Source organism: Colletotrichum phormii (genome assembly GCF_030913505.1).
Source record: "Colletotrichum phormii strain CBS 102054 chromosome Unknown BDP81scaffold_37, whole genome shotgun sequence".
Taxonomy (NCBI): Eukaryota; Fungi; Ascomycota; class Sordariomycetes; order Glomerellales; family Glomerellaceae; genus Colletotrichum; species Colletotrichum phormii.
This window is the reverse complement of record NW_026851479.1, coordinates 207,355-232,396: the sequence shown is the minus strand read 5'-3', so window position 1 is coordinate 232,396 and position 25,042 is coordinate 207,355. Positions and strand designations below refer to the sequence as shown.

Genomic DNA, 25,042 nt, shown 5'->3' with positions numbered 1-25,042 from the left:
GTTCAGTTGTCGAAGTAAAGTGTACACGGTTGGAACGAGATCATCAAGATTAGATCAGATTAGATGTAACGAGGTGCAATCAGACTTTTATCCTTCCCGCTCAAAGCTTGGACCTCGGAGCCTCCGCGTCTAAGACGGGATTCGGCGGCGCCAAAGTGGAAGGGGTCCCACATCTCCCGTGCCGGACTCCGGCCGCTGGCGTAAGCTTGATTGAATCCGTGACTGGTACTACGGGTTGTTAGAGGGGTAATTGTTCGTACTGGTCTACGGAAATGGTTCCAATCATGAGAGGGATGTGGCTAACCATGTCATGAGGTGCAGTGAAGAAGCATCGGAATTCCGCACCGTTGGCATCATCCTTGGTCACGGCGAACGCGGGAGGCTCAATCCATGGCCTCGTAGGGCTAAACGAGGGCCTTTTGGAGTAACGCTAATAAGGCTTTTGACGCCATCCGGGCCGAGAAAGTCGTGTAGGGAACGCCGAGACGGGGATGCGGCCTCAAGATGAGATGGTTTCTCCACTCTTTAGATGTTGTCATCCATTCAGAGGCGATTATAGTCAAGAATTCCATCAATCGTCGACGGTCTCTGGCTATTTCTTCCTGTCGAGGCCAAATGCGGCTATCGCGAGTTTAGCCATCCTGACAAACCAACAGTGTTTGTGGACCGCACTGGAAGTATGGATACGGGGAGCTTGCTCGACTCAAAAAGGTGATTTCGAATTTGATTCTGACATTCTACCTCGCCGAACTTCCGAAGCATTGACAAACGAGATTAAGATCGATGCATGCGAAGCCATCATTCAGAGTTCTAACAAACCTTACCTGGTGTGCACTACTTACCTTGCTTCAGACATATAAAACATCTTGAAGAAGATTTCTCAGTGAACATCCTGCCTTTTTTCCATATAGTTTTTATGCGCAACAACTTGCCCAGCTCGATGAATACCATCAGCACCATGCCCGATGCAGACCAGCCCAGCAAGCCACCGACGATTCGACGAGCGTTTTTCACTAATGACAAAGATCTAGCAACTTTTTCATGCCGGTTTATCGATGGTCCGCGGAACTGGGAAAATTGCAGACGCCAGCGGCCAAAATGAGGGATAAAAGCTCCAGTTTCTCGCTCTACCCCCTTCTTCCCGAACGAAATCCGACCAACTCCACCCACTCTGTACCGGTTTAACCCGTTAACCCGCGGTCAAGGTCCGTCGATCTCGAATAGGTCAAATCATCGGCCACCATTGACACATTTAGCCGCTCGTGGGGCCCTTCCAACCGAGACTACCATTCCGCATTCCGCATGCATGCATCCTCCTCGCGTCTCTCCAATTCTTTCCCTGAATTCGGTAACTGCGAAACCCCATCTGTACGGCCGTTCTGGTTGAGCTATTGGACGTCTGCTGGATGAACTTCTGCAACTCCTGAACCCCATGGGCGAAGTGTGGATTTGCGTGCTTTCGTCCCTTCTTTTTGAGGAGCTTGATGGATCGTCGGGTCTCTTGTCAACATTAAGCTCAGAGCGCCAAGACGGCACAGCACAGGCCTGGAGCATGTCATCTCCAACAGTTGTTGGTTTGCTACGTGAGACGGTACCGTGCATTCAGCTCGCAACTTTGGACATGCATCCAAGTTCTAATTCAACGCCGGCCAACTTCCGATGTTCTGTTTGTGACAACGATTTGAAGGCTTTTGCTAGGATTAATCGGACGCATCGAGAAGACTCAAAAGACTCAAATCTACAAAGATCGTGGAGTTTACTATTGTCACGTGTGTCATCTTTTGTCCGAGACATTGAAGAAGGCCTAGATCGGTCTGGAGTTGATGCCCGTGTCCACCGCGGTCTGACCCGGGTTCTGATCCTGCTGCTGCGAGCCTTGCAGGTCCCTGCGTACTGCGGTTCCGATCTAAGCTGTACTTTGGTAGCCCATCGGGACTTTGGTTCAAGATGTCTTTCGGCACTTGTTGGCTTCATCCAAGGTTCTGCAACGAAATATTCTCGGACCGCAGGAATTCCTAGGGGCAGATTTGTTCGGAGTTACAGATCATGATCTTTCATAAAGTTCGGTAATTCCTGAAGGTCTAAACAATTGGCTATCTCACATTGAACACCTGCCATGTTTTGAAATCTGTCGAGAATGCAAGTGCCCTCTGCACTAGTACCAGTCACTTCTTGCTTGGGCCTAGGCTCTCCCCAGCATCGAGCATAGCAGACTACCTACGGTTGTCACCATACTGAAGTTGCCAAAGGCATGGTGAACACAGAACTTCTAGGAATAGGTCCAACGACTTATGCTTAGAGCAAACCATGTTTAGCCAGGTGTTGTCGTGAAGTTACTCCCAATACCATTACCAAGATTCACGCAGTGCCCTACTAATTCTTTGATGTCTGTATAACAGAAAAGGCCATAATATTTGACAACTTTGGCGTAACGTCGTCCGTATTCCTTTCAGCCGAGATGTTGTTGACTTGATCTTTCCAGCGATTGGTCTCTCGGCGTGTCAAATAAGCCCCAAGTCCGTACTATCTTGCCTCTCCATCTCCGCATGGGCTGAGAGACCGAGTTGCATCACGAAGATGTTCTTATTCATGACCTCAGGACGAGGAACGGCGCCAGCTTGGCAAATACGCTGTCTTCGATTCTGACAAGATACACCTAGTAGGACTGCAAATTGGTGACTGTGGCTCTCTCTGGAGGAGTTGGAAAAGGGACTTTGGCAAGGAATAAGACAAATTTTCACTTCATCAAGATTACGCAACTTGAAATTCATAATGAGTTCCTTCCCTGAGCAAGATTTAGTTTCTTGCTTGCGTTAGTGAGTTCCAAGTAAGCCATAATTCAAGGTCAATGAACAATGGCTTTCCAGACTGGGGCTCATTCAAATGCTGACGATTGCCGCCACAGAAAGCCGATAGGTGTTTTCCATCCGGAACTCCGAGGAAAGCCATTATTATTCGGTCGTGTTTCGACAATATCAGAGACGTTGATGGACGGTCCAGAAATCTGCTCGACACGATCAATGTCGAGGAGACCAAAAATTGCGGCACTGCAGCCTGCTGTTAGATGGCCGGCTGAAAAGTTTGCGGCTGGGAAGTTGAAAATGGACTAGATGCCCCTTGGCGGAGCTCGATTCGGATTGACACGCCTATTCGTTGTTGGACCTCGTTCGTTGTAGTTCAGCCGAGAGCGTGGAAAGTCTAAGCGAGAGGGTTTGCAGTTGTCGTGGGCTGACGGTCTCAGTCTAGGAAAGCAGTCGAACCATCTCTGAGCAACTCGAAAACTGTCGTCTGCAACTCGTCTATTGCGGCTTCTCGAAAATCGGTTTGACCCAACGTCGTAATGGTCTGGCGTGTGAAACTGAAAGATGATTTCGATGGCTGTCAAGTCGGGGTGCTGTGCCGTCTTTGTTCCCTTGAGTCAGTGGGCTCGTGAGGACTTTCCCTCGGAGCAGGTCGTGATAAAACCGACATTTGACGGCGATGCACATTACCTCCGATCCAGTCAGAGTTGAAGTTACGAGACAACCGCCTGGGGCGGCGCTTGTGGCAATACTAAATGAATTTTCCTTTCCTTCTGGGTCGGATTCGGCCAAGAATGCCTGGAAACTCAGCTTCTCTTGTCGTGGTCTATGAGTCTTTTTTTGGGGGACTGGCCGTTCGGGGTATTTTCCCTTTCCAGTAACTTGCTCGGTTGGTTCGTACTTCTGACCTGCGAGAACTGCCGCCGCTATCGATACGGGCCAGTGAGAATTTGGGCAATTGTCCTGGTCGGTCAGCGCGCCCCTGTTGGCGTTCAGGTTTTGCATTGACGGCTGACAGACTCAATATCGCTTGTCGTCCGCGACGATGTCCGATCGTGGAGACTTTTTCGTGTCGCTTTGGCGCCAACAAGCCTTTTTGACATATAGAAAATTCCGTTTTATTGAAAGCGTAGTTCAAAATAACTTAGACAACTGAACAGCCACACCAGAGGAAATCAGACACATAACGCGCCACGTCAGCTGCACTCAACCCACCATCACGATGTCCTCTATGACTCGACGATTTGGGGGTTCACTCGAGATGGATAACGGCACAGCAATTAACGGCTCATCATGCCGGAGTCCTGACAATAAGTCGGACGCAGCAGCCGTTCCCGTTCCTCGCCGACCGTGGCCCGTGATCGGCGGAATGGCCCTGATGTGGCCCGAGGTACATGATAACCTTCCCTCCGGGAAAAAGCCAAGCCTACGGATCAAGACACCAGCAGATCATCGCATGGTCCCATAGGGCCTCGTTTTCGAATCTAGTCCACTATGGGTGCTCATCACTACCTAGACAGATGGTTAGACGGGCAGGAGGCGAAAAAACAGAGTGAGACCGAGGACACCATCACCGCCTTGGCTCGCACTGCTCACTGCTCGATCCCACTTGCCGCGATGTGCGTCCTGGCACACCTTGTTTGCATGGATGGCGCCGAGTTTTTGGATTTCTCTTCACGGGAACAGCTATTGATTGGCCACATTGAGATGACAGACTACTTCTGCAAGGATCCTTGTGGTGTCACTCCAGCACTGACCGACGGGATATGACCATTCGATCGTTCATGGATAATGAGCCCGCTTGAAAGTGGGGGTTTGGCTTAGCTTACGGATATGTGGGAGATGGTCCCTTGTTTGGTCTGGTTTTTTGCACCCATGTTTTCAGCGATGCTCCCTGCATTGCCAAGTGTTGAGGGAAAAAAAAAAACCTTTTCTGCCACCAACGGCTGTGCCGCAAACCTGAAGAAAATCAAGAGAGCTATTAGCTAAAGAAGCTTGCCTAGCGGTAGGACGGGACGGGTACTGGACTGGCGAGCTGTTCGGGAGGCGTTCGACGGCTTGAATATTCACAACACGAAGAGCCTCGTGGAGGGTGCGTACAAGCTCCCGAGGCATGTGAAGCAGGCTGGAGGTGGCATCTGGAGAGGAGGGTTACTCCCGCGCACCCACTTGTTGCAACGTCGTCCTTGGAACACGGCGGCCACATGCAGCAGCAAGTCACAAGTAGGCTGTAGCAATTGGAGACTTGGAGATATTCTGGTGAGATGTGAGTGACCAGGAACCAGAAACCACTCGCTCCACCCCCACCACCACGTTGGCGGCCCGACCAGACACGATGGATCATGGAGCCCTCCGAATACCAAAGTTGCAGAGACAGACCCTTCCACCTGCTTCAGGGCCTTCACACCCTTTCACGCCACTTTTCTTCTCGAAGTTTTGCTGCCAATGATGACCGCTGAACCAACGGATTCGCTGATCCCTTCACTTTCCGGTCTAAACCGCCCATCCATAACGATCCATTTACCTGGGCATTCCACAGGACGGAGTCGCAATGAGGGCCTAGCCAGCTACGCGGCCTCCGACCTAGAGCTGTCCGGCCTGGGCGATCCCACTACGCTAGCACGAACCTAACCATACCTCCGATGGGCCCCAAGGTTTGATTCGCCCCTTGCCATCTAATCTGATCATCTGATAAAGGCAAAGATTGGGCGACATCGGCTGGAGATTTTCATGGATGTTGGAACTGGGGGTCCATCTGCGCAATATACAAAGGCCCGCATAGAACCTCTTGTCCTCAATCTGAGTTTTCTCCTTCTTCCTCTTGGTTCTTCAAGCAAGGTCAACAGGCATTCGCCTTCAATATAATATTCCTTCTTGCCAACAGCTTCCCCATTTCCACCCTCTTGAAAACCCTGTTCGTTGGGGTTTTCACTGTGGCACCTCGTCGCCTTCTTTCTTGCGACCGATAATCAACAATGGCTACCATCATCGAGCCGCAGGATGCGGCCCACCGCACAGATGCGGGCGTCGACTACGAGAAGAACATTGCCTACGACAATGGCGTCCAGGAGGTCAACCATGACACCAAGCAGGAGTCTGACGCCGAGAGCGAGAACTTCCAGGGTGGTGTTCAGCGTGTCAGAGCCATCACCTCCGTCTGGACCAAGAAGACCATGATCATCATGTTCTGCTTGTAAGTTTTCCCCAATGCGCGGCTAGGATTCCTAAAATGTCTCCGAGCAAAAGACTGACTTGTTCGATTCGAAAAGGCTCTACCTCGTCTCCTTCGCCGATTTGCTTCTGCAGTCCGTCCAGGGCTCCCTGAACGCCTTCGTCACATCCTCCTTCGGAAAGCACGGTCTCCTGGCCATCGTCAGTATCTTCGCTACCATCCTGTCAGGATGCTGCCAGCTGGTCATTGCTAAGATCATCGACGTTTGGGGACGTTCTGAGGGTTTCGCCATCATGATCCTGTGCTCTGTCATTGGTATGATCATGAAGGCTACCTGCAAGAACATGGAGACCTATGTTGCCGCCCACACCATCTACTACGTCGGTCACTTTGGTATGCTGTTCGTCATTGACATCATGATCGCCGATATGACTTCCCTGCAAAACCGCATGATCATGTTCGGTATCAACGGTACCCCTACCATTGCCGTCACCTTCGCCGGCCCCAAGATCGCCGACCTCTTCTACACCAACCTCAACTTCCGCTGGGCCTTCGGTGCCTTCGCCATCATTCTTGCTGGTGTCTGCATTCCTGCCCTGACCATTATGCTGCTCATGCAGCGCAAGGCTGAGAAGGCTGGTCTCTTGGCCAAGGCTAAGTCCAACGACCGCTCTTACCTCCAGGGCTTCATTTACTACTTGATCCAGTTCGACAGTAAGTTTTCCATTCCTAATGATCGGACATTTGCGGAATTAGGCGCTAACGATGTTTTCAACAGTCATATGCATCGTCCTCATCATCGGCATGTTCTCCATGATTATGCTGCCCTTCAGCATCGTCTCCTACGCTCCTAACGGATGGAAGACCGGCTACATCATTGCCATGGAGGTTATCGGAGTCGTCCTCATCCCCGTCATCTACGTCTGGGAGAAGTACCTCGCCCCTGTCAGCTTCATCGACTACAAGTACCTCAAGGAGCCGACTCTGATTGGCGCCTTCCTGCTCTACGGAATCATGTTCATCTCCATTTTCACCTGGGATACCTACTACCAGTCTTACCTCCTGGTTGTCCACAGACAGAGCATTACCTACGCCGGATACATCCTGAACGCCTTCTCCCTCACCTCCTCTTTCTTCGGTCCCGTCTACGGACTGATCATTAGATGGACTGGTGACTACAAGTACACCGCGCTCGCCGGTGTTCCCTTCATGCTTCTGGGTACCGCTCTCCTGATTCCCCTCCGTAAGCCCAGCACCCCCGTCGGTGCCCTGGTAGTCATGCAGATGCTCAACGGTATCGGCACCGGTCTCTTCGCCGCCTGCGGTCAGATCGCCGTCATGGCCATCGTCACCCACCAGGAGATCGCCTCCGCCATGGCCATCTACTCTCTGTTCGGTAGTATCGGTTCTTCCATTGGTTTCGCCATCGCCGGTGGCCTGTGGAACAACATCATGCCCAAGGAGCTGTACAACAACCTCCCCGACTACGCCAAGAACAGAACCGCCGAGATCTTCGGCGACGTCACGATCCAGATGTCCTTCGAGGACGGCGACCCCATTCGCGACGCCATCGTTGCCGCGTACGCTGATGTGCAGCACAAGATGGTCATTGCTGGTTCCTGCTTGGTCCCCCTCTGCCTCGGCTCCATCCTCCTCTGGAAGCACATCAACATCAAGGTCGAGAGCGAGAAGGGTACCCAGACCAAGGGCAACGTCTTCTAAACGAATTCGTTCTACTTTTGATCACCCTGGGACAACCCAAAGTCCGTATGGACAAAATTCCCGTCATGTGTTTCTAGCCATTCGGCAGGGTCTAGGCATTGCGGACTTATCATACCCCTTATCCGCATGTCTAGGACCTGCTAAAACCAATGTGTTTCAATCTTCCTTGGTTGGACTCGATAAATGTACTTAATCGCATGGGCCGGCCTCCAGAAAGGGGGACCCGACAAGTAATCTTTTTCAATATCACACTCTTATGAAGTAACATCTTGCTCCTCGCCGCCTGCTATGTGAATGTGCATGTGCTCATTTGAGCTTGACGATGACAAGATTCAGTCGCGGCGGCGTCGTGAATGCGACAGCTTCCTCCTGGAAAAGGGTCTCAAACGTAGCCTACTAATCTGGAGATCTTTTGCGGCATCAGCATACACCCTCAACGCTACTAAGCTTTGCAACTACGAAATGAGCAAAATTCATCTCCCTCGACTCAGCACCATAGTAGCTGGTGTTTGGTTGATCCGGTCAAAATAAAAGTCTAGTCGCAACTGCGAGTTGAGATATGCGCCGTGGTGCATCATGACTCTGGAGGGTTGTTTGTTGACTGGAGCTTATGTGGTATCTGTCGGCTTCATGCACGCGGCATTAAGAAGGAAACTGTCGGAACGGCAAGGCTGATAAGGAGCAATGGGCAGGTATCGTGGGCTGGCTGGCGCCTGCCCTGGGCGAAGTGGGACAACTGGCTTAGTCATCACGGCCGGTTAAGGTGGGGCAACCACCCAGGCCGTCCCCACCTACTTCGATCGGCCCCTGCCCACAATGTAAATAGGAAGAAAAACAACAGCAATTATCACGGACATCGACGTGATTGTTGCCGAAGATACACCCTCATGAGGAAATGTATCACGCCTGTGATACCAACAGAAACATTATGAAACGGGGGATTTAGCATCTCATTCAATATTGCCATGTAGCTTGAAATGTATGGATGCTGAGGCTGAGCGAGCATGAGCGTTGACGCCTGTTAGCGTCAGAGGCCATAGTCAGATTTGCTCCCACAGAAGCCAGCAACTCATTGCTCCGATCCGTTGTGGCTTGCTACCCGTGGTAAGACATTACTGTCTTTAGCAAAAAGCGAGTCCCTCCGTCTCCTGTGGCGCCGCGTAAGAGCGAGGGAAGCAAGGCGGTCCGATGTCAGACCGAGCGAGAGCGACACTCGCGAAGGACGCGCCAGTGAAACGTACGAAAGCTAAATGGGGTACTAGCGCTGTTGGTCGGCGCAACTCCTCTCCGGGAAGCCCTCCCTGCAGCAAGCCTTCTCATCCTTCGCAGCAGCCTCCAATTGTACTGCCGCATGAACCCGAGGCCACATACGCATCTTGCTGGAGTTGCTCCGTCGAGCGGTGAAATCAAGCTCACCGTGGCGCCCTTAGTGCGGGGAGCAACGGCCGCTTGGTGAAGATGTCGGCACAACAGACCCCCATGAGGCGTCATCCGCGACGCTAGCCCCCAATCTCACGGCGGCGCCGAGTCGCATCGCGAAAGATGTAGCCTAGGAAGGGCATTGTCATAACGGCTAGAGATGATGAAGATCCAGTATAAGTAATGAATGCGGGAACGACCAGAAGTTGTGACCCTAGACACAAGACTACAAGATCATCAATAAAGACATTCATCACATTTCGAAACCTTTTCATATCAATAGCTTCACCTTGCACACGCATTTTTATCACTCCAAACTTCCATCTCAGGCACTCATATCCAGGATGTCTGCAACCACCATCCGCAAGGCCGTCATCACGGAGTTCGGCGACGTCTCAAAGGTTCAAATCATCCAAGACACGATCGAGTCGCCCCCGGCAAACCACGTCCAAGTCTCAACCATCTACTCCGGCTTCTCAGGCGCCGACATCAACATGCGCAAAGGCGTGTACCCTATGCAGAAGAAGGCCCCACTGACCCCGGGCTACTGCCTTGTCGGCACCGTCAAGACCAACGGCCCCGGGTGCACATCCAAACTCTCACCGGGCGACCTCGTCGCCTGTCTCACAATTTACGACGCCGAAGCAGAGCTGGTCAACCTGCCTGAAAAGTACCTCATCAGATTGCCCGCCGGCACCGACCTGCAGCAGGCCACAGCTCTGATCCTAGACTGGAACACGGCGTACGCTATGGTCTTTGACGTCGCCAAAGTCAGCAAAGGGCAACGCGTCTTCATCCACGGCATCAGCGGAGCCGTCGGCTACGCCCTCATGAAGCTGTGCCAGCTACAGGGCGCCGAGGTCTACGGCACGGCGTCGGAGCGAAACCACGCGGCCGCCCGGGAGCAGGGGGCCCACCCGTTCGTGTACACGGACAAGAAATGGATCCAAGCTGTGAAGGAGCTCGGCGGGGCGGACGCCGTGTTCGATCCCCTCGGGTTCGAGAGCTGGGATGAGTCCTTTTCGGTTCTGTCGCCCATGGGTATCCTGGTTGGGTACGGCGGCAATCTGCGTTCGCTGAACGACGATACGGAGCATGGCTCTGTGATTTTGCCGACGATGAAGCTTATGGCGCGCGGGATGGTGCCGTTTTGCGGCAAGAGGACCAAGTTCTACTACATTACGCGCGACGACGCAACGTTTGAGCCCAATTTGAGGGCCTTGATGGAGCTGGTGGCCGAGGGCAAGATTACCGTTCCCATTAAGAAAGTTTGGGAGCTCGAGGACATTCAGGATGCTCATCACCAGTGGGCGAGCAGCACCGGGATGGGATCATCGCTCATTCGGCTGTCGGATGTGAAAGCTTGATGTTGAGTGAGACTGCGTGAGCGGATGAGTGAATGAGAGTGGATGAGTGAGTTGTTGGGTGGATAAGTATGAAATTTTAAGGAGCAGGCGTCACGGTGTTTTCATAATTATCGATATATCTCCACAAGTTTTGACTTGTAATAGTAGATTTAATTCACAAATGAGTTGTCCGAATGATTCGACTAATCTCGCCAATATCGCGATGTGTGTTTTCACCTTTCCTATTCCGCATGGCGGCGTCTGGTATGTGGTGTTCTGCTGAACAAAAATGCGTAAGACGGGATCATTGCGCGCCGCGCTTACAGGCAGGCCCCATGCTGACGCAGCAAACGCTGTTCGGCTGCTCATCTCATTCTAAGATAAGGAAAGTTTCCCCCCATCTCAAGTCGTTCATCTTTTAACTCAATCGTGCCCACCGGCGCTTTCCCTAACATTAAGTTGAAGATAAAAGAAAGCGCGCGAAGTGATTGGCAGCAGCGACGCACACGGTGAAAGCCACACTCAACGCGCTTTCACTTTCCCAAGGTTGTCTACCCGTCACCCGTCACCCATTGACGCCAACGTCAACTCTTCTGCATCAAGATACTTCCAAAGGCCATCACAAAACAATTGCTTCGTAGCAGTCTTTATCAGTACGAACGTGATGATATCCTCAATTAGGCTAGCCGCCTTCACAGGCCTCGTCGGCCTCACCAGCGCCATAGGCCGCGACCCTCCCAAAATGACCGACTTTGACTGGAAGACCATCACGCCCTCACACAAGCTGGAATACCACCCATGCTACGGAGACCACCAATGCGCCCGCCTTTCTGTTCCTCTCGACTGGCTCGACGAGACTAATGAGCACACCGTCGCTCTCGCAATCATCAAGCTCCCCGCCTCCGTCCCCGACGACGACCCGTCCTTCGGTGGCACAGTCTTCACCAACCCGGGCGGGCCCGGCGGCTCCGGCGTGAGCATGTTGCTCCGCAATGGTCACGACATGCGCCGCACGCTGAGCGGCGGCAGCAAAAAGTACGAGATGCTTAGCTGGGACCCGCGCGGCGTGCAGTTCACGACGCCCGTGGCCGATTGCTACGGAGATGAACTCGCAAGGGACACGGACAGCATCCAGCGTCTGGCCATCGGGCCGCTTGATGCCAGCCCGGATGCATTGAGGAGGCAATGGGCGAGGATTCAGGGGTACGGCAGGCTCTGTACTGAGAAGCCCGGCAACGGCTCCATTATCCCATTCGCCACGACGGCGTCCGTCTGCCGCGACATGGTCGAGATGGTGGACAAGATTGACGAGCTTCGCAAGGAAGAAGCTGCAGCCTCGCAATCCGAGCAGTCCCTGGAGCTCAGAAAGGTTAAGGACGTGCCGCGGATTCAGTACTGGGGCTTCTCTTACGGCAGCATTCTCGGCAATGCATTCGCCTCCATGTATCCCGGACGCGTGGGCCGGCTCATTGTCGATGGCATCGCAGACGCAAATGACTACATGGCAGGGGTAGGGTTGTACTCATACCAATTCACTTCTACACTTGCGGCTAACACGTGTGACTAGGGCTGGAAGACCAACCTGCAAGACACGGAGAAGCTTGTCGACTACTTTTACGAGACATGCTTTGAAGCTAAGGAGAAATGCGCGCTGAGTAGGCCGTCGGATAAGAAATGGCAAGACATCCGAGATCGTGTCGACCAGCTCGTGAAACACCTCAACGAAGCCCCCGTCGCGGTCCTCGACGGGAAACTCACAAACATCCTGACAGGCTACGATGTCATCCTCTCCTTCAAGAACCCGCTCTACGCGCCCTACACCCGCTTCATCAAGCTCGCCAACGAAATAAACGCCGCCATCAAGGGGAACTACACCGCCCTCATGGAGACCGCAGCCGCCGAGATCCCGAAGCTCGACCAGGCTTGCATCCACCCCAACAACACAGGCCTTCCCCTCTCATGGGGCGACAGCGGCCAGGCGGTCCTCTGTGGCGATGGCGAGGACAACTCGAACATGTCTCTTGCCGACTATAGGGCCTACGTCGCGGAGCTCGAATCCCAGTCCCCGACCTTCGCCGGCTACTGGGGGCAGATCCGCGTCGCCTGCACGAGCTGGCTCGTCCGCCCCAAGTGGCGCTTCACGGGTCCGTTTACGACGCCGCCGCACGACGCAGCGCTGGTGGAGGGGCGGCCCGCGGCCCCGTTGCTCTTCATGTCTTCGCGGCTCGATCCCGTGACACCGTTGAGGAACGCGTACAAAATGAGTGAGGGACACCCCGGGTCGGTTGTCGTGATCCAGGAATCGGTGGGCCATGCTGCCTTTGCTACGGGGAGCAAGTGCACGAACGAGATTCTTCGGGAGTATCTCGAGCACGGGACGGTGCCGAAGAGCGGGACGGTTTGCCAGCCTGATTGTGGCCCTTGGGATGGCGATGCGTGTAAGTCAGACAGCTTGAGCATCAGTGTGGCGCCTCTTGCGCCGCCGCATGATAAGTCTCATCACTTCGTCTACTAAGGAATGATGGGATGAATCAAGGAAATCGATGAAAAGGATATGACGACGGAAGAGTTATTCGAGGATGCGCCTCCAGAGAGCGTGACTCTGGGAATACGAGAACATCACTAAAAGTATAAAGTAGCTACATGTTAGAAGCTCAGCTTCAAGACATCGAGAAAGTCGGACATTGCTCGACGACTCCAATGGAACGCAAGACGTTGAAGCTTACTTGTTACGTTCGAACCCTTGCATGAAAGATGCTTCCGAGAAATACTTGATCACGATTGGGTGCTTGCCCCGGAGATCTCACTGCTGACCGCCGAATGCAAATGTCAGACGCACGTCTAGCTGAACGGAGCTGAAGCCGATCTTGCAGACAGCATCTGAGTCTGACCATTTTACCACGAGATGCCAAGGCATGCTGTCACTTCGAGGAAAGCCCATACCCTGATCTCACATGGTGGTGGGCAAACACTTCGGAGTTCTCCCTATTGACATGCTTGCTTCCATACCGCAAAATACCATGTCTTGTCCTCCCAAATCCACACCGACTTCACGGTTACACTTGATAGAAGGCCCAACTGAGACATGGTCCCAGATAGACGTCAGTCTCATGCTCGGTACGATGCGCAGGGCGACCCCTCTCCATCCGCCCTGATACGAGATTTTGTTAGTCTGCCCTTAGGATCCGGGATCTAAGGTTCCCCAGACCCGGCTTGGGACCGGTGGGCGATCAATCTGCATGCATCCGACGAGGGGGCGATTGCCGGTGCCTCATGTTGCCAAGACGTCCCAATAAAAGCTGGTAAAAGCCTTACACAAAACGTGTTCCACTTCCCCTCCATGCCGGTGCCATTTCAGCTTCTGCCTGGGGGGTTCACACGCACGCTAGCGATATGGACCCAAGTCAGCCCGAGGATCAATCTGTTCTAGTGTCTTGCGGGGAGATCGTGGCATTGGTCCGAATGACGCCACACTCGGGACGTTTTCCCTGGTTTTTCTGCCACAACGTTCTTTTTTTACGAGATTGATCGGCATTGGTGAGAAATAGGGCTACTATAAAGACGGTACCGAGGGATCCTGCTAGTACTGCATCGTGAAGTGGACTGACAAGGGACGAAAATACCTCTCGAGGCGTAGACCATGTGAGTTCGTATTCGTCGTACGGGTGTCATGCCCGAAGACGGGCCATTAACGGTTGTGGGAGGACGAGTGCTGATCGTACAGCAGCGTAGGCGCTGGGATGACCTACACGAGGGAGATTCGAGTCATCATGTTTTCTCGCGAAGTCGAGAGGAAGTGGTTCAGGGCGATGGATCGCGTATCTGGAGGAGTATAAAGACGCCCGCGAGGGCTCGCTAGCTATGATGAACTCCTAGAGTAGTCAGTCTTACCGATCACTTTGCCATCTCAGACCAACACAAGCACTCAACTCTATCTCATACAATTTCTGACTCCGGAATTCTCATCATGAAATTTGCAGTGCTTCTGACTTCGATTTCTTTCATTCTCCCCTCTCTTTCTCATCCCCTTGAAGATCGCGATGCCCCTCAAACGGTCCACCTAACCTTCCACGGTGGCCCCGCGTCCTACGAGATGACTATCCCCGCCGATGGACAGGTGTATCCCACCAGTTAGTCCCCCATATTAGACCCTCCATTCCATTGAGAGTAAAAGACAAAGTACTGATCAAACACGCAGACAATGACATCTCCGTCAACATCATCGACGCACCAGACTACAACGCCCTCTCCCAGTGCAGGTTCTACACAAACGGCGAGAAGGCGCTGTTCGAAGGCCACACCCCACAGGGTCTTCAGCAAGTCATAATCGGACCGCCGCAGCCCGTCACCGGAGTCAGCTGTGTCGGTATCTGCGTCCCGACGTATGGGGAGTGCTATGGTACCAATGGGCAGTATGTCGGGCCGTGCTGCAACGGCTTCTGCGCGGCAACGCGATGCAGACCTTGGATTTCACCTCATTAAGGAGGGGTAACTGTGGGGGGGTTTCACGCTTGCCATCTGCTTCGCATACGAGATGTCTGGCGTGGCGAGATAGATGCAGTCTGGCTGTTAAAAGCCTCTCACGTAGCTTATTTTCTTCAATCATGACCGTATCAAGTAATATGATTCAATCCATAATCGCATTGGAGCACCCTTCTTCCTCAATTCATGTGTTCCGGGTGGCTACATTAAAATCCGGAGATGAATGCTGTAGTGAAAGTAAAGCTACGGAAGGAATTTGCCACTTGGGCAGATAAGTACAATGGTTGTAATATAGACAAGCAATCGAAAGGTAAGCCTGCGCGTCTACTTCATCTCCATATTCTGCGCTTGCGACTGATACCCGGTATTGATCGGTCCATAATCGGTCCGCCCCTTCACCTCGTTCTCATGCTGGATGAGCACACAGCAGGGACACCAAAACGACACGCAGCAGTCCGCACACGTACTTCCCTCGATGTGAAATTTCTTCCTGATATCGCCGCGGTTATTCATGAGGAACCTGGACAGAAAGATCGAGTCAGCAGACTGTAATAGAACGCGGCCGCTACATTGAGGACAAAGAGGCCAAGGGGCATCGGTTCAGCATGTAACTTACAACCAGCCCAGACCGATGGAGCCAAGGGCCGAGATCATGAAGCAGTCTCCGTTGACGGGCGAGTAGTCCGAGAGACTGGGGTCGCGCATGCGCTCAGGGGTTTTACCAAAGACTGATGTGGGAGACGAGGAGTGCGTCGGTCAGCAACGAGATGGATTCTTGGTGATGTATAGTCAGGGGGTTTTGGGTAGGGCTGGTTGACGTACCTATACATGGAAGGAATGAGGCCATCATGCAGGTGTCGCATGGGCTGCAGTCCATGAGATCGCTTTGCCATTCTTGGTTCGGCATCGTGAGCGAGTGGGGGAGGTTGTACTAGCAGATGTTGAGAGTAGGCAGGCTGTCTAGGGGTCGAGCTAATCGGATGTTGCGTTCTCGATATAGGCAATTTGGTCCCCCCGCGTTCGACTCCAGATTCCGGAAGACGGAATGAGGTGAAAACAAGAGCAAAAGAATGGTTGAAGAGGTTGTAAATGTTGGGAAAAGAGAACCGCTTTCCGATTCGTTTGGTTTTACAAGAAACAAAACACCACCGACAGCCGTGAAAGAGTGAAGACAGTATTACAAACTGGAAAGACTGACTGATTTCATTCAAGATTCTACCAAGGGGGTTCTGCGTCCTGGCTTTATACCAGAAATATGATGACAAGTTGGAGTCTCTAAGTGCCTAAGCCGTTGGCCTCAACGTCGATCAACACATGGAGTCTTTAGTTCCAAGTGCAATATCTGACAAGCCATTGCCGGGTCCGCGCAACTAGGAAAAATATCTGGCAGTGGCAAGGGTGTCTTTGTGAAGGCATGTGCCGAAAGAACCCCCTTTCAGCTGACAGGGTCCGTACCACAAACGAGTTGGGGGCGAAAGCCGAGACTTGCCCAAAACTGCCAAAAAGGGTCAAGTTAGCTACAAGGACGGTAAATAGCAACCGAATCTTGTCTGTTCTGGACCCTGCACAAGTCCCTACTAACTCTTGAAAGCTCACAAACATTTGAGGACATGACTAATACTTCCGTGTTCTGTCTACTAAGTACAAGATCCATGGACCATGGGTGATGTAGACTACTCCGAGCAGTTAGAAACTTTTGACGCCAGCCTTTTGACAAACATAGTCTTCGATCCCGGGTTGCATCAAATCTTCCGGGACAACCTAGTCCTGAAAATCGTAATGCGGTACATGTGCCAGCGTGAACGAGCCAAGACTGATCCATCCCTCTCTACGGGAATCCAGTGTATTCATCTAGATGGTCACCGTCGCATCGTTTCCGTGCTGAGCGGCGAGGTCCCTGGTGAATGCAGACTTTTGCTTTTGCGTTTTGACAGGTTCGCTGACCCAGCCAACTGAGCCGCCCCATCACGAGGCTTTCCGCTCCCGAGAGTGTGGACCCACCAAATCGAACTCTCGTAGAACCGTAACTCGGTCACAATGCGTGATGGATTTTCGCATCTAAGAGAACGAAGAGTGCGAACTTCACCAGTGATGGATCATGGAGTCTTCAAGTCTTGACTACGAGTGGATAGAGCAATATTAGTGTCATCTGCTTACGGAGTAATACTTGCAAGTCGCAGATTCCATTAGCGTCCGACGATCATGATGATGATGATGATGATGTACCCGAGCGACTGCATTGAAATACGTAAGGTACTCCATAAACTCTGCGCTGCACGTTATCGCCACTCAGTTCCTTATGGTTGTGATCAATACGACGGTTGCTACGTCAGCAATCGCTACCGAGAGTTGCCGAGGGTTTTGGGAGTTGTGAAAGTAAAGATCTGGGTTGCTCCAGAATATCCATTGATATCTGCTCCATTTATTGATCTACGTGGGAAGTTCTCTGGGAACTCAATCACCATGAATATAGCTAAGCCAGGTAGTAGGTAATTGAGTCATCACCAGTGCCAGAATCGCGGATGCGGCGATGTGGGGCCGGACGCCGGCCCGGTGTCTGTTGTCGGGCGGGGTCCGGGTCCGGATTCAAAGGTCATCGTTATCTCCAATCACTTGCGCCTTTCCGTCAGCTTAATTTAGGAGATCCGGTCCGTAACATCCGCCGTCCGTTCTGATTGATCCGGTTAATCTAGCTGTGCTGACAGGATCACCACCCCGCAGGCAGAGAACGCGTCTTTTGGATTTCTAATCGCGATTGCTGTAAGCCGGGTCATGAAACGGCCGCAAATGTTTGATCACGCCTGTCAGGACTGGATATCATCAGATGCGATCTTTTTTCCTTCTCGAATACTTTAAATAGCTAGGTAGTCGCCTGTATCATTGTGTCTCAAGTACCTAATCTACCAAGCCCAGTGTCATTTCCAACTGAAACTAAAGCTATCTCTGACTACATGAGACCACGAGACAACTACAACGATGGCAATGGAGGTTAACCCAACCCGCGCAGTCCTTCACATCGATGACTGCGACATTCACTATTGGTCCCAAGGCAAAGGTCCGCTTATCGTGTTCATCCCGGGAGGCAACGGCCATGGACGGCAATACGACAAAATCATCACCGCTTTGTCGGATAGATATTTCTGCGCCACCTTTGACCGTCGACAAATGTCAGCGAGTCAAGCCAAGGTGAACAAGAGGCTTCATCCACCACAGCAAGCCAGAGACATACGCGCCATTATCGAGACCCTCGGCTTCGACAAAGCCACTCTTTTCGGAAGTAGTATGGGTGGTCTCCTCGCATTCCAGTTCGCCATCGACTACCCTGACATGGTCGAGCACATCATTTCCCACGAAGCTCCGACCTTCATGCTACTGCCAAACGCCACCGAGGTCTTTGAGTTCTTGTACAACTGTCTTGAGATATACGAGGCTTCGGGGTTCGATACTGCGCAGAAGGAGTTCAGCTCTAGGCTGATCGGCTATTTCGACGAAGGTGTACCTCGGACGGAGCCATCGGATCCGATGAACCCCCCGAACCACTGGGCCAACGAGTTTACCGTCTTACTGGGCTATCTGCCGAGTTTGTATCGCATCAAGGAGAACGGAACGAGTATCGGGTTGATGAGGGGTATTCGGAGCAGAGAGGCGTGGTATGCTCAGGCGGTCGATGAGCAGGCGAAGATTCTAGGGTGTCCGAAACTCGACGTCGCCGGTGCCCATGAAGGCTTCAGGGTCGAATGCGAGGCATTCCTCCCGTACTTTGTCGAGTTGATGGAGATTCTAGATCAGAAGAAGAGCAAGAGCTCGTGATGGTAAAGCCAGTAGATACCTCGTCAAGCAACGTCAGAGTAACACTGATATATGACCATTTGCCTTTCTGTCCATCAAAACCCATGTTTCGTTGTGTTCGACACGGGCGGAGGGACTGTTGTTTTGTGCAAGGATTTGGATCAGTTGAATTTGAGTTTCTGCAGGCCCCTTTTCTCCCTCCAGTAATTTGTCCCCTCGAGCATTTCGGTGCAGCCGTCCAGCAGCCAGCCCCATTTCCGGAGAAACGGTTCCGTGGCCTCCCAGCCCCGCGGATCCCACGGCTCCCCCCAAACGATAAGCGCCGCGTCCTCGACTCCCGCCCCCGCGCCCACATCGACCACGTCCCGGCACATTTCGTCCTCGTCGATGTAGTCCTCGCCGTGCTCGGCCACGACACGGAGGAAGTTGTCTCGCATGCGGGGTTGAGGGAAGAAGTCGATCCACGGGTGATGTTCGACGGATAGTTGCAGCGCCGTGGGCAGCATGTTGGACGGACACGTTGCGGTTGTCGTGGCGAGACCCAGGCCGGGCCCGGACTTGTTGAAGGGGGAGATGGAGTCGTAGGTCAGCCACCCTGCGTCGAAGTTGAGGGCGTGGGCGTTGCGGACAAAAGCGTGGAAGACGTTTACACGGACGAGGGTTGTTAGGTAGTCTGTACAGGGCCGGCCGCGCATGTAGTCGTCGTAGGCATTCTCGGCAAACTTTTCTAGCATGGCTGGCATGCCTTTCTTGCCCAGGAAGCAAATATATTGGGGGGCATTTCCGATCTTCCCTGCGACGATGGCCGCCAGGGCCGTCTGGGTGTTTTCATTGGTCGGGGAACGCGACTCCTTTTTCACCAAGGCTGTTGCTGGGTCGGAGTCCACTTCGGAGGATGGACTTCTGTCTGATGGAGAATGTTTGCCGAGTTTCTTCTGTGCTCGTCGCCCTTGTAATACGCGTGTTACCGTTAGCTGTCTGCTGTATGCTACTAGCCTAACACGTATTCATAAAGTAGACGTCAGCGGACAGTACAGAGGTGGACTCACTTCGCGCTCTTTGGTTCAGCCGATTTTGCAATTTCCGTCTCTCCGCCGTACTCGTAACTCCAGTCCAATCCTCTGAAGGGTCTCGTAGTTCCGCCAGACGAGGATTCGCAACCACTGGGATGACCGTCCCGGCAGGAATCGCCGGGCCGGAACTGAAACACATCTCCATTGTTGTCGTTGCTTCTAAATTGGAAAAGATATCCTCGAAAGACATTGGTTAAAAAGGCGTCAAGGGATGTAGTAAAGATCCAGGCGCGTCAGCAGTCAGCAGCTCCGAAGATCTGGTCGTTCTTTGACAAACGGATGACAACAAGGCTCGAGGAGAGATGAGACTGGTCCTCAAGAGAACTATATGCAGCATGCTGACGGCCTTCCACCGTCTAATTGCCAGGGATGGTGCCACAAGGCCGTAACCTAAATCGTCAAATCGGTGTCGATATGTTTTTAGATGGTGGGGGCTCCTACTGACTCGGGCCTAGTTTGTGCGGATAGTCTCATCAGAGCACAGTCGAAGTTGCTTACAATTTATCTCTTGTACTTTCGAAAACTTGAGGACTTTTGCGAGAAGTTGAGAGATGAAGTTGAGAACCAATGTTGCCCTTATGTTCTGTCCTTTTTGTGAATTGCTATCTTCTTGTCTCTACCCAGATTTTAGCGTGTCAGCAGTCTGCATTAGCGTCCGCAAACTGACGTTTGTCTCTTCCTACTGACCAATCAAGAGACGGATAGTGTCTGGGCTATCCCTGTTTAGAGCAGTTCGCTCTCGCTCTCCTGTTGAGCTACAGCCAGAGGCTGGTTCGTCACGTCGGTGCACTCACAGCACTCAACTGCTAGACTTGCCCAATCGCGAATAAATGCCTTGGCTAATCGTCCCATATCTTCACTATGCACGACCTCCGACCCATAGGAGTCCATACATACAACTCTCTATCCGACAACTCTCTATCCGTACGCAGACGCTCGCAATAACTTCGGAGTCTGCCATGATCGTACCGAGTCAGGACGCGGGATTACTATTCACCTGCCCTACAGTCTACGAATAGATAGAAGTTGATCACCCTCGTCCTCCAGGAACTCTCTTCTGTCAGCTACAACTCTGGCTCCTGCGACCAAGAACCGATGCGGTAGCAAACTACCACCGAGCCGAACTGAGCCGACGCCGAGACGAACTTTGTTAAAGTACCCGAACCTGCGAATCGATCAGCGAACATAAAACGCAAACGTCAACGACTTATCGATACACTGACGACGATTATCCGATACTCTCCGTTACCATCCAGGGTCCATGCTTTGACTACATGTACATTACGGATACCTGCCGGTATAATGACTCAGCGGGAAGGTGGATTTGATGCTTTTAATAGCCAAAGACAAGCTTTTCTCTTTCTACCTGAACAGTAATTAGAAAAAGCTGTACGCCCAATACAGTCGTGGAAAAACACAACTGATTGCCAATACGCATACGATTCTCCGATACTCCTCTGAGCAACAACTCTTCGACGAGCTGCATTCCGACAAGCGCCCTTGCCTTCGGAGCACAAAACGAACACTAGAAGCACGTGCATGGTGCATTGGGTAGTGCGAATATGTGTATTTCAGCCCGAGTCTATGGGACAAAGTCGGGATAAAGAAATGGTGCCGACCATGGAAGAAGAGAAGTTATTTACAAGAGGAAAACGAGATGTGCGCCACTCAGTATGCTCTCGGAGACACTCTCGGAGTGAATCGCGTTCTCGGACCAGTTCAAGTCTTCTCTTTTCAGGTCTCTTAGACAGCATAAGTGCTGCCGATAGGACCGAAGCGGATGTTGGACCAGACAACCTGCGAGTTGGGGAACTGCTCGATGACCTCGGCAGGGACACCCGAAGTCGGGGCACAAGGTCCACGCTCGGTACCGGGCTCTCCGGCCCTTTCGGGAGGGTAGGTGGAGTCGAGCCAGAGCATGTTGGCATAGTGCTGTCACGGCGCGTCAGCTATTTCCAAGGCTGGAAGATACATGTGTGATGGGAGGAAACACTTACGTCGCTCCAGATGGACATCACAAGCGTCATGGGGATGTTGAGCGCAGCGTTGAGCTGGGGATATCCGCCGACCTCGTTGAAGCGGTCTCGCTCGTTGAAGACAGCGAACTGGCGCTCGCAGTACTCAGGCGTGATCTCCGAAGTCTCGGGGACACCCTCCCACTTGGCGCCGGGGACTTCGATGGTGTTGTCGTTCTGGATGAAGACCTGGTACATGCGGTCAGGGGCGAAGCGGGTGATGACGGTGAACTTCTTGGTGGTGTCAATGGTCTTTCCGGGACCGTAGAAGTCGGGGTTGCCCATGCGGTACGGGTTGTAGTCACAACCGTTAGCATCGCAGCCGCCGCCGTAGCGGTCCTCGGAGTAGGTGCCGCCGCAGTCGGAACCTTCGCAGACGTGGTAGTTGTTGTTCTCGCAAGGGTGAGGAGTCAGAGCGTAGGCATAGGCGTTGGATTCCCTGTGAAATGATGAGGATTTGAGCGACTCTCGAGTGAGAATCGGTACGGGCATCTTACCAGACGTCAATCTCGGCGCAGCAGGCGCCCATGTTGCCGGCACCGGCACTGTCGTCGGTCTCAGAAGGTTCCCAGCCTACAACATTAGCCTATTCGTCGTCACTATTAGCCACAGTCTCTTTGCTTGTCCGGCACAGGGTGTTCAAGTTTACCTTGCCACCAATGAACTTGAGGTCGCGAGCGCATTGAGCGTCGCAGTAACCAGTACCGTACTTGGCTCCAGCCTTGTTGTTGGGCTCCGACGAGAGGCCACCGTCCTCCTTCATGGCAACGAAGTACAGAGCGCTGTTAATGCCGCACTCGACGCTGGACAAGTCGACGTCGAAGGCGAACTCGTTGTTCAGGAGCTGGAAGGTCTGGTACTTGCTGTCTCCGTTCATGAGGTACATACGAGAGCCAATGTTCTTGCCGTATTGGTGCTCTTGGACGAACTTCAGAGTCAAGGCATTGCCGCTGGTCGAGACACCGTAAGTTCCGCCGTACTCGGCTCCCTCAACAGCACAAGTCTGGGCGCAGCTGTCTCCGGTCGTGCACAGGCCGGTCCACGAGTTTCCGTCGTAGCAGTTCTGGTATCCGCTGGAGGAAGATGTTAGCAAGCGCTGTCGATAATCACCTCAAGAGAAGATATAAACCAGCAGTGTAACTTACCCAACACCATGGACCCAGCGCCAGTTGGCGTCGATGACGACCTCGGCGTTGACGTTAGAGCAGGATCCAGAAGTACATCTCTGCCAGCTGAGCTTGGGGTGAGTCTCAGCCTGCTCTGTGCCGACCTGCTGGGCCACAGCCATGGCCAGCATGGAAAGTGCTGAGAGAGTATACTTCATCTTGAAAGAAACCACTGAGACTGGAGGATTGTCTTCTGAGTTGGCAAGTGAATGCTGAAAGGTAGGTAGGTTGTGAGGAGCCTACTTTGAACTTCAGCTGAACACGGAAGCTTACTCCTTACTATTTATGCTCCTGTCTTTGTTCAGAGGTCTTCCGTCTCTCACGATTGCGGAATGAGGCTCCCCGAGGTGATTCTCTTCAGCGTCCCGGATTCCGGCAACATCGCGTCCAGTTCCGTGACCAAGGCCCTATCAGTTGTCGAAAGTCGACGAAAGGGGTCGGATTGTTGCATTGCCAACACTCGCAGGGACGATGTCTTTGCTCGAAAGAGTTCCATGTGACCTTGGATCGCATTATACCTTGTCGTCCAACTCTTGGAAAGAGTTAACCGGGACGAAGTTCCCGTCGGCAACACAGACCCCACTTCCACAACTGTCAAAAGTTGAGCGCTTGTTGCGAGGAAAGGGTCCCATGGATTGCGGACCTGAGGTTTCTCGAGCCGAAGAAATCCCTATATCAAACAACTGCCAAGGTCTTGTAAGCAGGGTGGTGGTTTGCTCTATTGGTCGTTTGTTCGAGAATCAACGGGATGTGGTGGCCGGGTGATGAAGAGCCAAGTCATGCTTGCAAGAGCCAAGATCTCGGCGACGGCAGGAGTGAGCGAACAGCTCCGGGATGTACGGGTTGATGTTTAAAAAGGTCGTCAGGAACGGCCGCGATGTCTTGTCGATCGTGTCTATCTTCGGCTCTCGCTAGTCTACCATCCGAACTGGCCCGGCAGGGCTCCCTTGTCCGTATCGGAGCTCGAGAAAACGGCCTGAGAGGCTTGTGTCGACAGTGAAGCTCGAGGCGACTATGTTCTCGCAGCGTGGGATCGGACTTCCATCGGCGCCAAGCGGCTCGTTGATCTTCCTACCTTAGCTGTAGGTAGTGAGTGATAAAGTCATGTGGATATTTGGAGGCTTCTTTCTTCCGTCAACGCCCTCTCAGAATTCGGGCTCTCAAGACTACGCAATTCAGGGTCAGTAGACTGAACGCATCAGGCCGTGATGCGCCATGCTACGGCGTGGCACTACTTACTTCGTAAGCTTTCTTGGCGACTCTCATCAAAGTCTAGTTCTGGGTTGCACAGACGTAACCGGCGGGGATTTCAGGAGAACGGTGCTGACGAGTATCATGCAAACTAGGCCTTCAGGCAGAGAGCCACAGCCGGTATCATCGAAAGCTAAGCTGTTATCCACAATCTTGCTGACAGCTCAAAGGCGGAAGATGTTGCGTGGTTCGCTATGCTCTTGGCTCAAAGTTTGTGCCGAAGAGGGCGTCTGGGGGATCTGCGGGCTGAGTCTCGGCGTGAGTCTCGGCGTGCAGCAGTCGCAGGGGGGCCGGGGCTAAATAGTTATCACCCATTGGCATTGTAGCGGGGTAAACGGGCAAACATCACGGTTCACGGAGGTTGAAGCTCCGTTCGAGATGCATTCTTCCATATTAAGGGGGTTGTCATGTGCGGTTTTGCCGTTAATGAGGATCGTTTCAATATCTGGCTCTGCGATGTAACGCCTTTTAAACTACATGTAATTGCCCATAGACGAAAGCATTGAGAGAACGTTTGTCAAGAGACAAGTTCAATGCGTGCTGGCGATGTCTGAAAGATCCTTATGTTACGAGCAGTTGTCAGTAACCTCATAAGACAGCCAAGTTGAGATTCTATTAGAAGTGGAAGAAAGATATGCTGACCGTTAGGGTAGTCGGAACGCGGCCCAGAAAGAGGACGTGAAACACAATGAATTCACAAAGCCTTCTTACCTTTGACGAAGTATTTCAAGTACAGCTCGGATGATGCATAAGTACAGTACCAAGCCTTAGCTACACTCGCCCTAGACCCTCCCTACCCTAGTATC

At 52.6% G+C, this 25,042-nt stretch overlaps 8 protein-coding genes across 8 annotated transcripts; 5 read left to right on the top strand and 3 right to left on the bottom strand.

The window, feature by feature from the left end:
* Positions 1–5,776: 5,776 nt before the first annotated feature.
* Positions 5,777–7,695, top strand: BDP81DRAFT_455495 (putative transporter; the record flags this gene model as incomplete). Its single annotated transcript, XM_060593068.1, has 3 exons — positions 5,777–5,994; positions 6,071–6,687; positions 6,752–7,695. 3 exons carry the CDS (start codon positions 5,777–5,779, stop codon positions 7,693–7,695), a joined length of 1,779 nt encoding a protein of 592 aa, XP_060438283.1.
* A 1,471-nt stretch (positions 7,696–9,166) lies between these two features.
* On the top strand, positions 9,167–10,663 carry BDP81DRAFT_441806 (zinc-binding dehydrogenase). The gene has a single exon (XM_060591624.1). The coding sequence runs from the start codon at positions 9,459–9,461 to the stop codon at positions 10,479–10,481; it is 1,023 nt and encodes a 340-aa protein (XP_060438282.1). The 5' UTR covers positions 9,167–9,458; the 3' UTR covers positions 10,482–10,663.
* A 461-nt stretch (positions 10,664–11,124) lies between these two features.
* BDP81DRAFT_334660 (TAP-like protein-domain-containing protein) lies at positions 11,125–12,975 on the top strand (the record flags this gene model as incomplete). The annotated part of the gene is made up of 2 exons (XM_060585781.1): positions 11,125–11,970; positions 12,028–12,975. The coding sequence occupies 2 exons, from the start codon at positions 11,125–11,127 to the stop codon at positions 12,973–12,975; spliced, it is 1,794 nt and encodes a 597-aa protein (XP_060438281.1).
* Positions 12,976–14,427: 1,452 nt separating this feature from the next.
* Positions 14,428–14,942, top strand: BDP81DRAFT_400438 (uncharacterized protein; the record flags this gene model as incomplete). The annotated part of the gene is made up of 2 exons (XM_060588691.1): positions 14,428–14,590; positions 14,659–14,942. 2 exons carry the CDS (start codon positions 14,428–14,430, stop codon positions 14,940–14,942), a joined length of 447 nt encoding a protein of 148 aa, XP_060438280.1.
* Positions 14,943–15,266: 324 nt separating this feature from the next.
* Positions 15,267–16,140, bottom strand: BDP81DRAFT_476482 (PLAC8 family-domain-containing protein; the record flags this gene model as incomplete). Its single annotated transcript, XM_060594773.1, has 3 exons — positions 15,765–16,140; positions 15,559–15,670; positions 15,267–15,462 (listed from the first exon to the last, which is right to left on the bottom strand). Exons 1-3 carry the CDS (start codon positions 15,847–15,849, stop codon positions 15,267–15,269), a joined length of 393 nt encoding a protein of 130 aa, XP_060438279.1. The 5' UTR covers positions 15,850–16,140.
* Positions 16,141–17,920: 1,780 nt separating this feature from the next.
* On the top strand, positions 17,921–18,890 carry BDP81DRAFT_441798 (acetyltransferase/esterase). The gene has a single exon (XM_060591623.1). The coding sequence runs from the start codon at positions 17,925–17,927 to the stop codon at positions 18,750–18,752; it is 828 nt and encodes a 275-aa protein (XP_060438278.1). The 5' UTR covers positions 17,921–17,924; the 3' UTR covers positions 18,753–18,890.
* Positions 18,891–18,892: 2 nt separating this feature from the next.
* Positions 18,893–19,960, bottom strand: BDP81DRAFT_411474 (uncharacterized protein; the record flags this gene model as incomplete). The annotated part of the gene is made up of 2 exons (XM_060589162.1): positions 19,781–19,960; positions 18,893–19,680 (listed from the first exon to the last, which is right to left on the bottom strand). The coding sequence occupies exons 1-2, from the start codon at positions 19,947–19,949 to the stop codon at positions 18,893–18,895; spliced, it is 957 nt and encodes a 318-aa protein (XP_060438277.1). The 5' UTR covers positions 19,950–19,960.
* Positions 19,961–21,547: 1,587 nt separating this feature from the next.
* BDP81DRAFT_334879 (family 7 glycosyl hydrolase) lies at positions 21,548–23,143 on the bottom strand (the record flags this gene model as incomplete). The annotated part of the gene is made up of 5 exons (XM_060585798.1): positions 21,548–21,736; positions 21,802–22,258; positions 22,317–22,405; positions 22,469–22,892; positions 22,965–23,143. 5 exons carry the CDS (start codon positions 23,141–23,143, stop codon positions 21,548–21,550), a joined length of 1,338 nt encoding a protein of 445 aa, XP_060438276.1.
* Between the last annotated feature and the right edge of the window lie 1,899 nt (positions 23,144–25,042).

Bases quoted from the DNA above. Each gene is read 5' to 3' on its own strand.
- BDP81DRAFT_441806 (XM_060591624.1), top strand. From the start codon at position 9,459: ATGTCTGCAACCACCATCCGCAAGGCCGTCATCACGGAGTTCGGCGAC.
- BDP81DRAFT_441798 (XM_060591623.1), top strand. From the start codon at position 17,925: ATGGAGGTTAACCCAACCCGCGCAGTCCTTCACATCGATGACTGCGAC.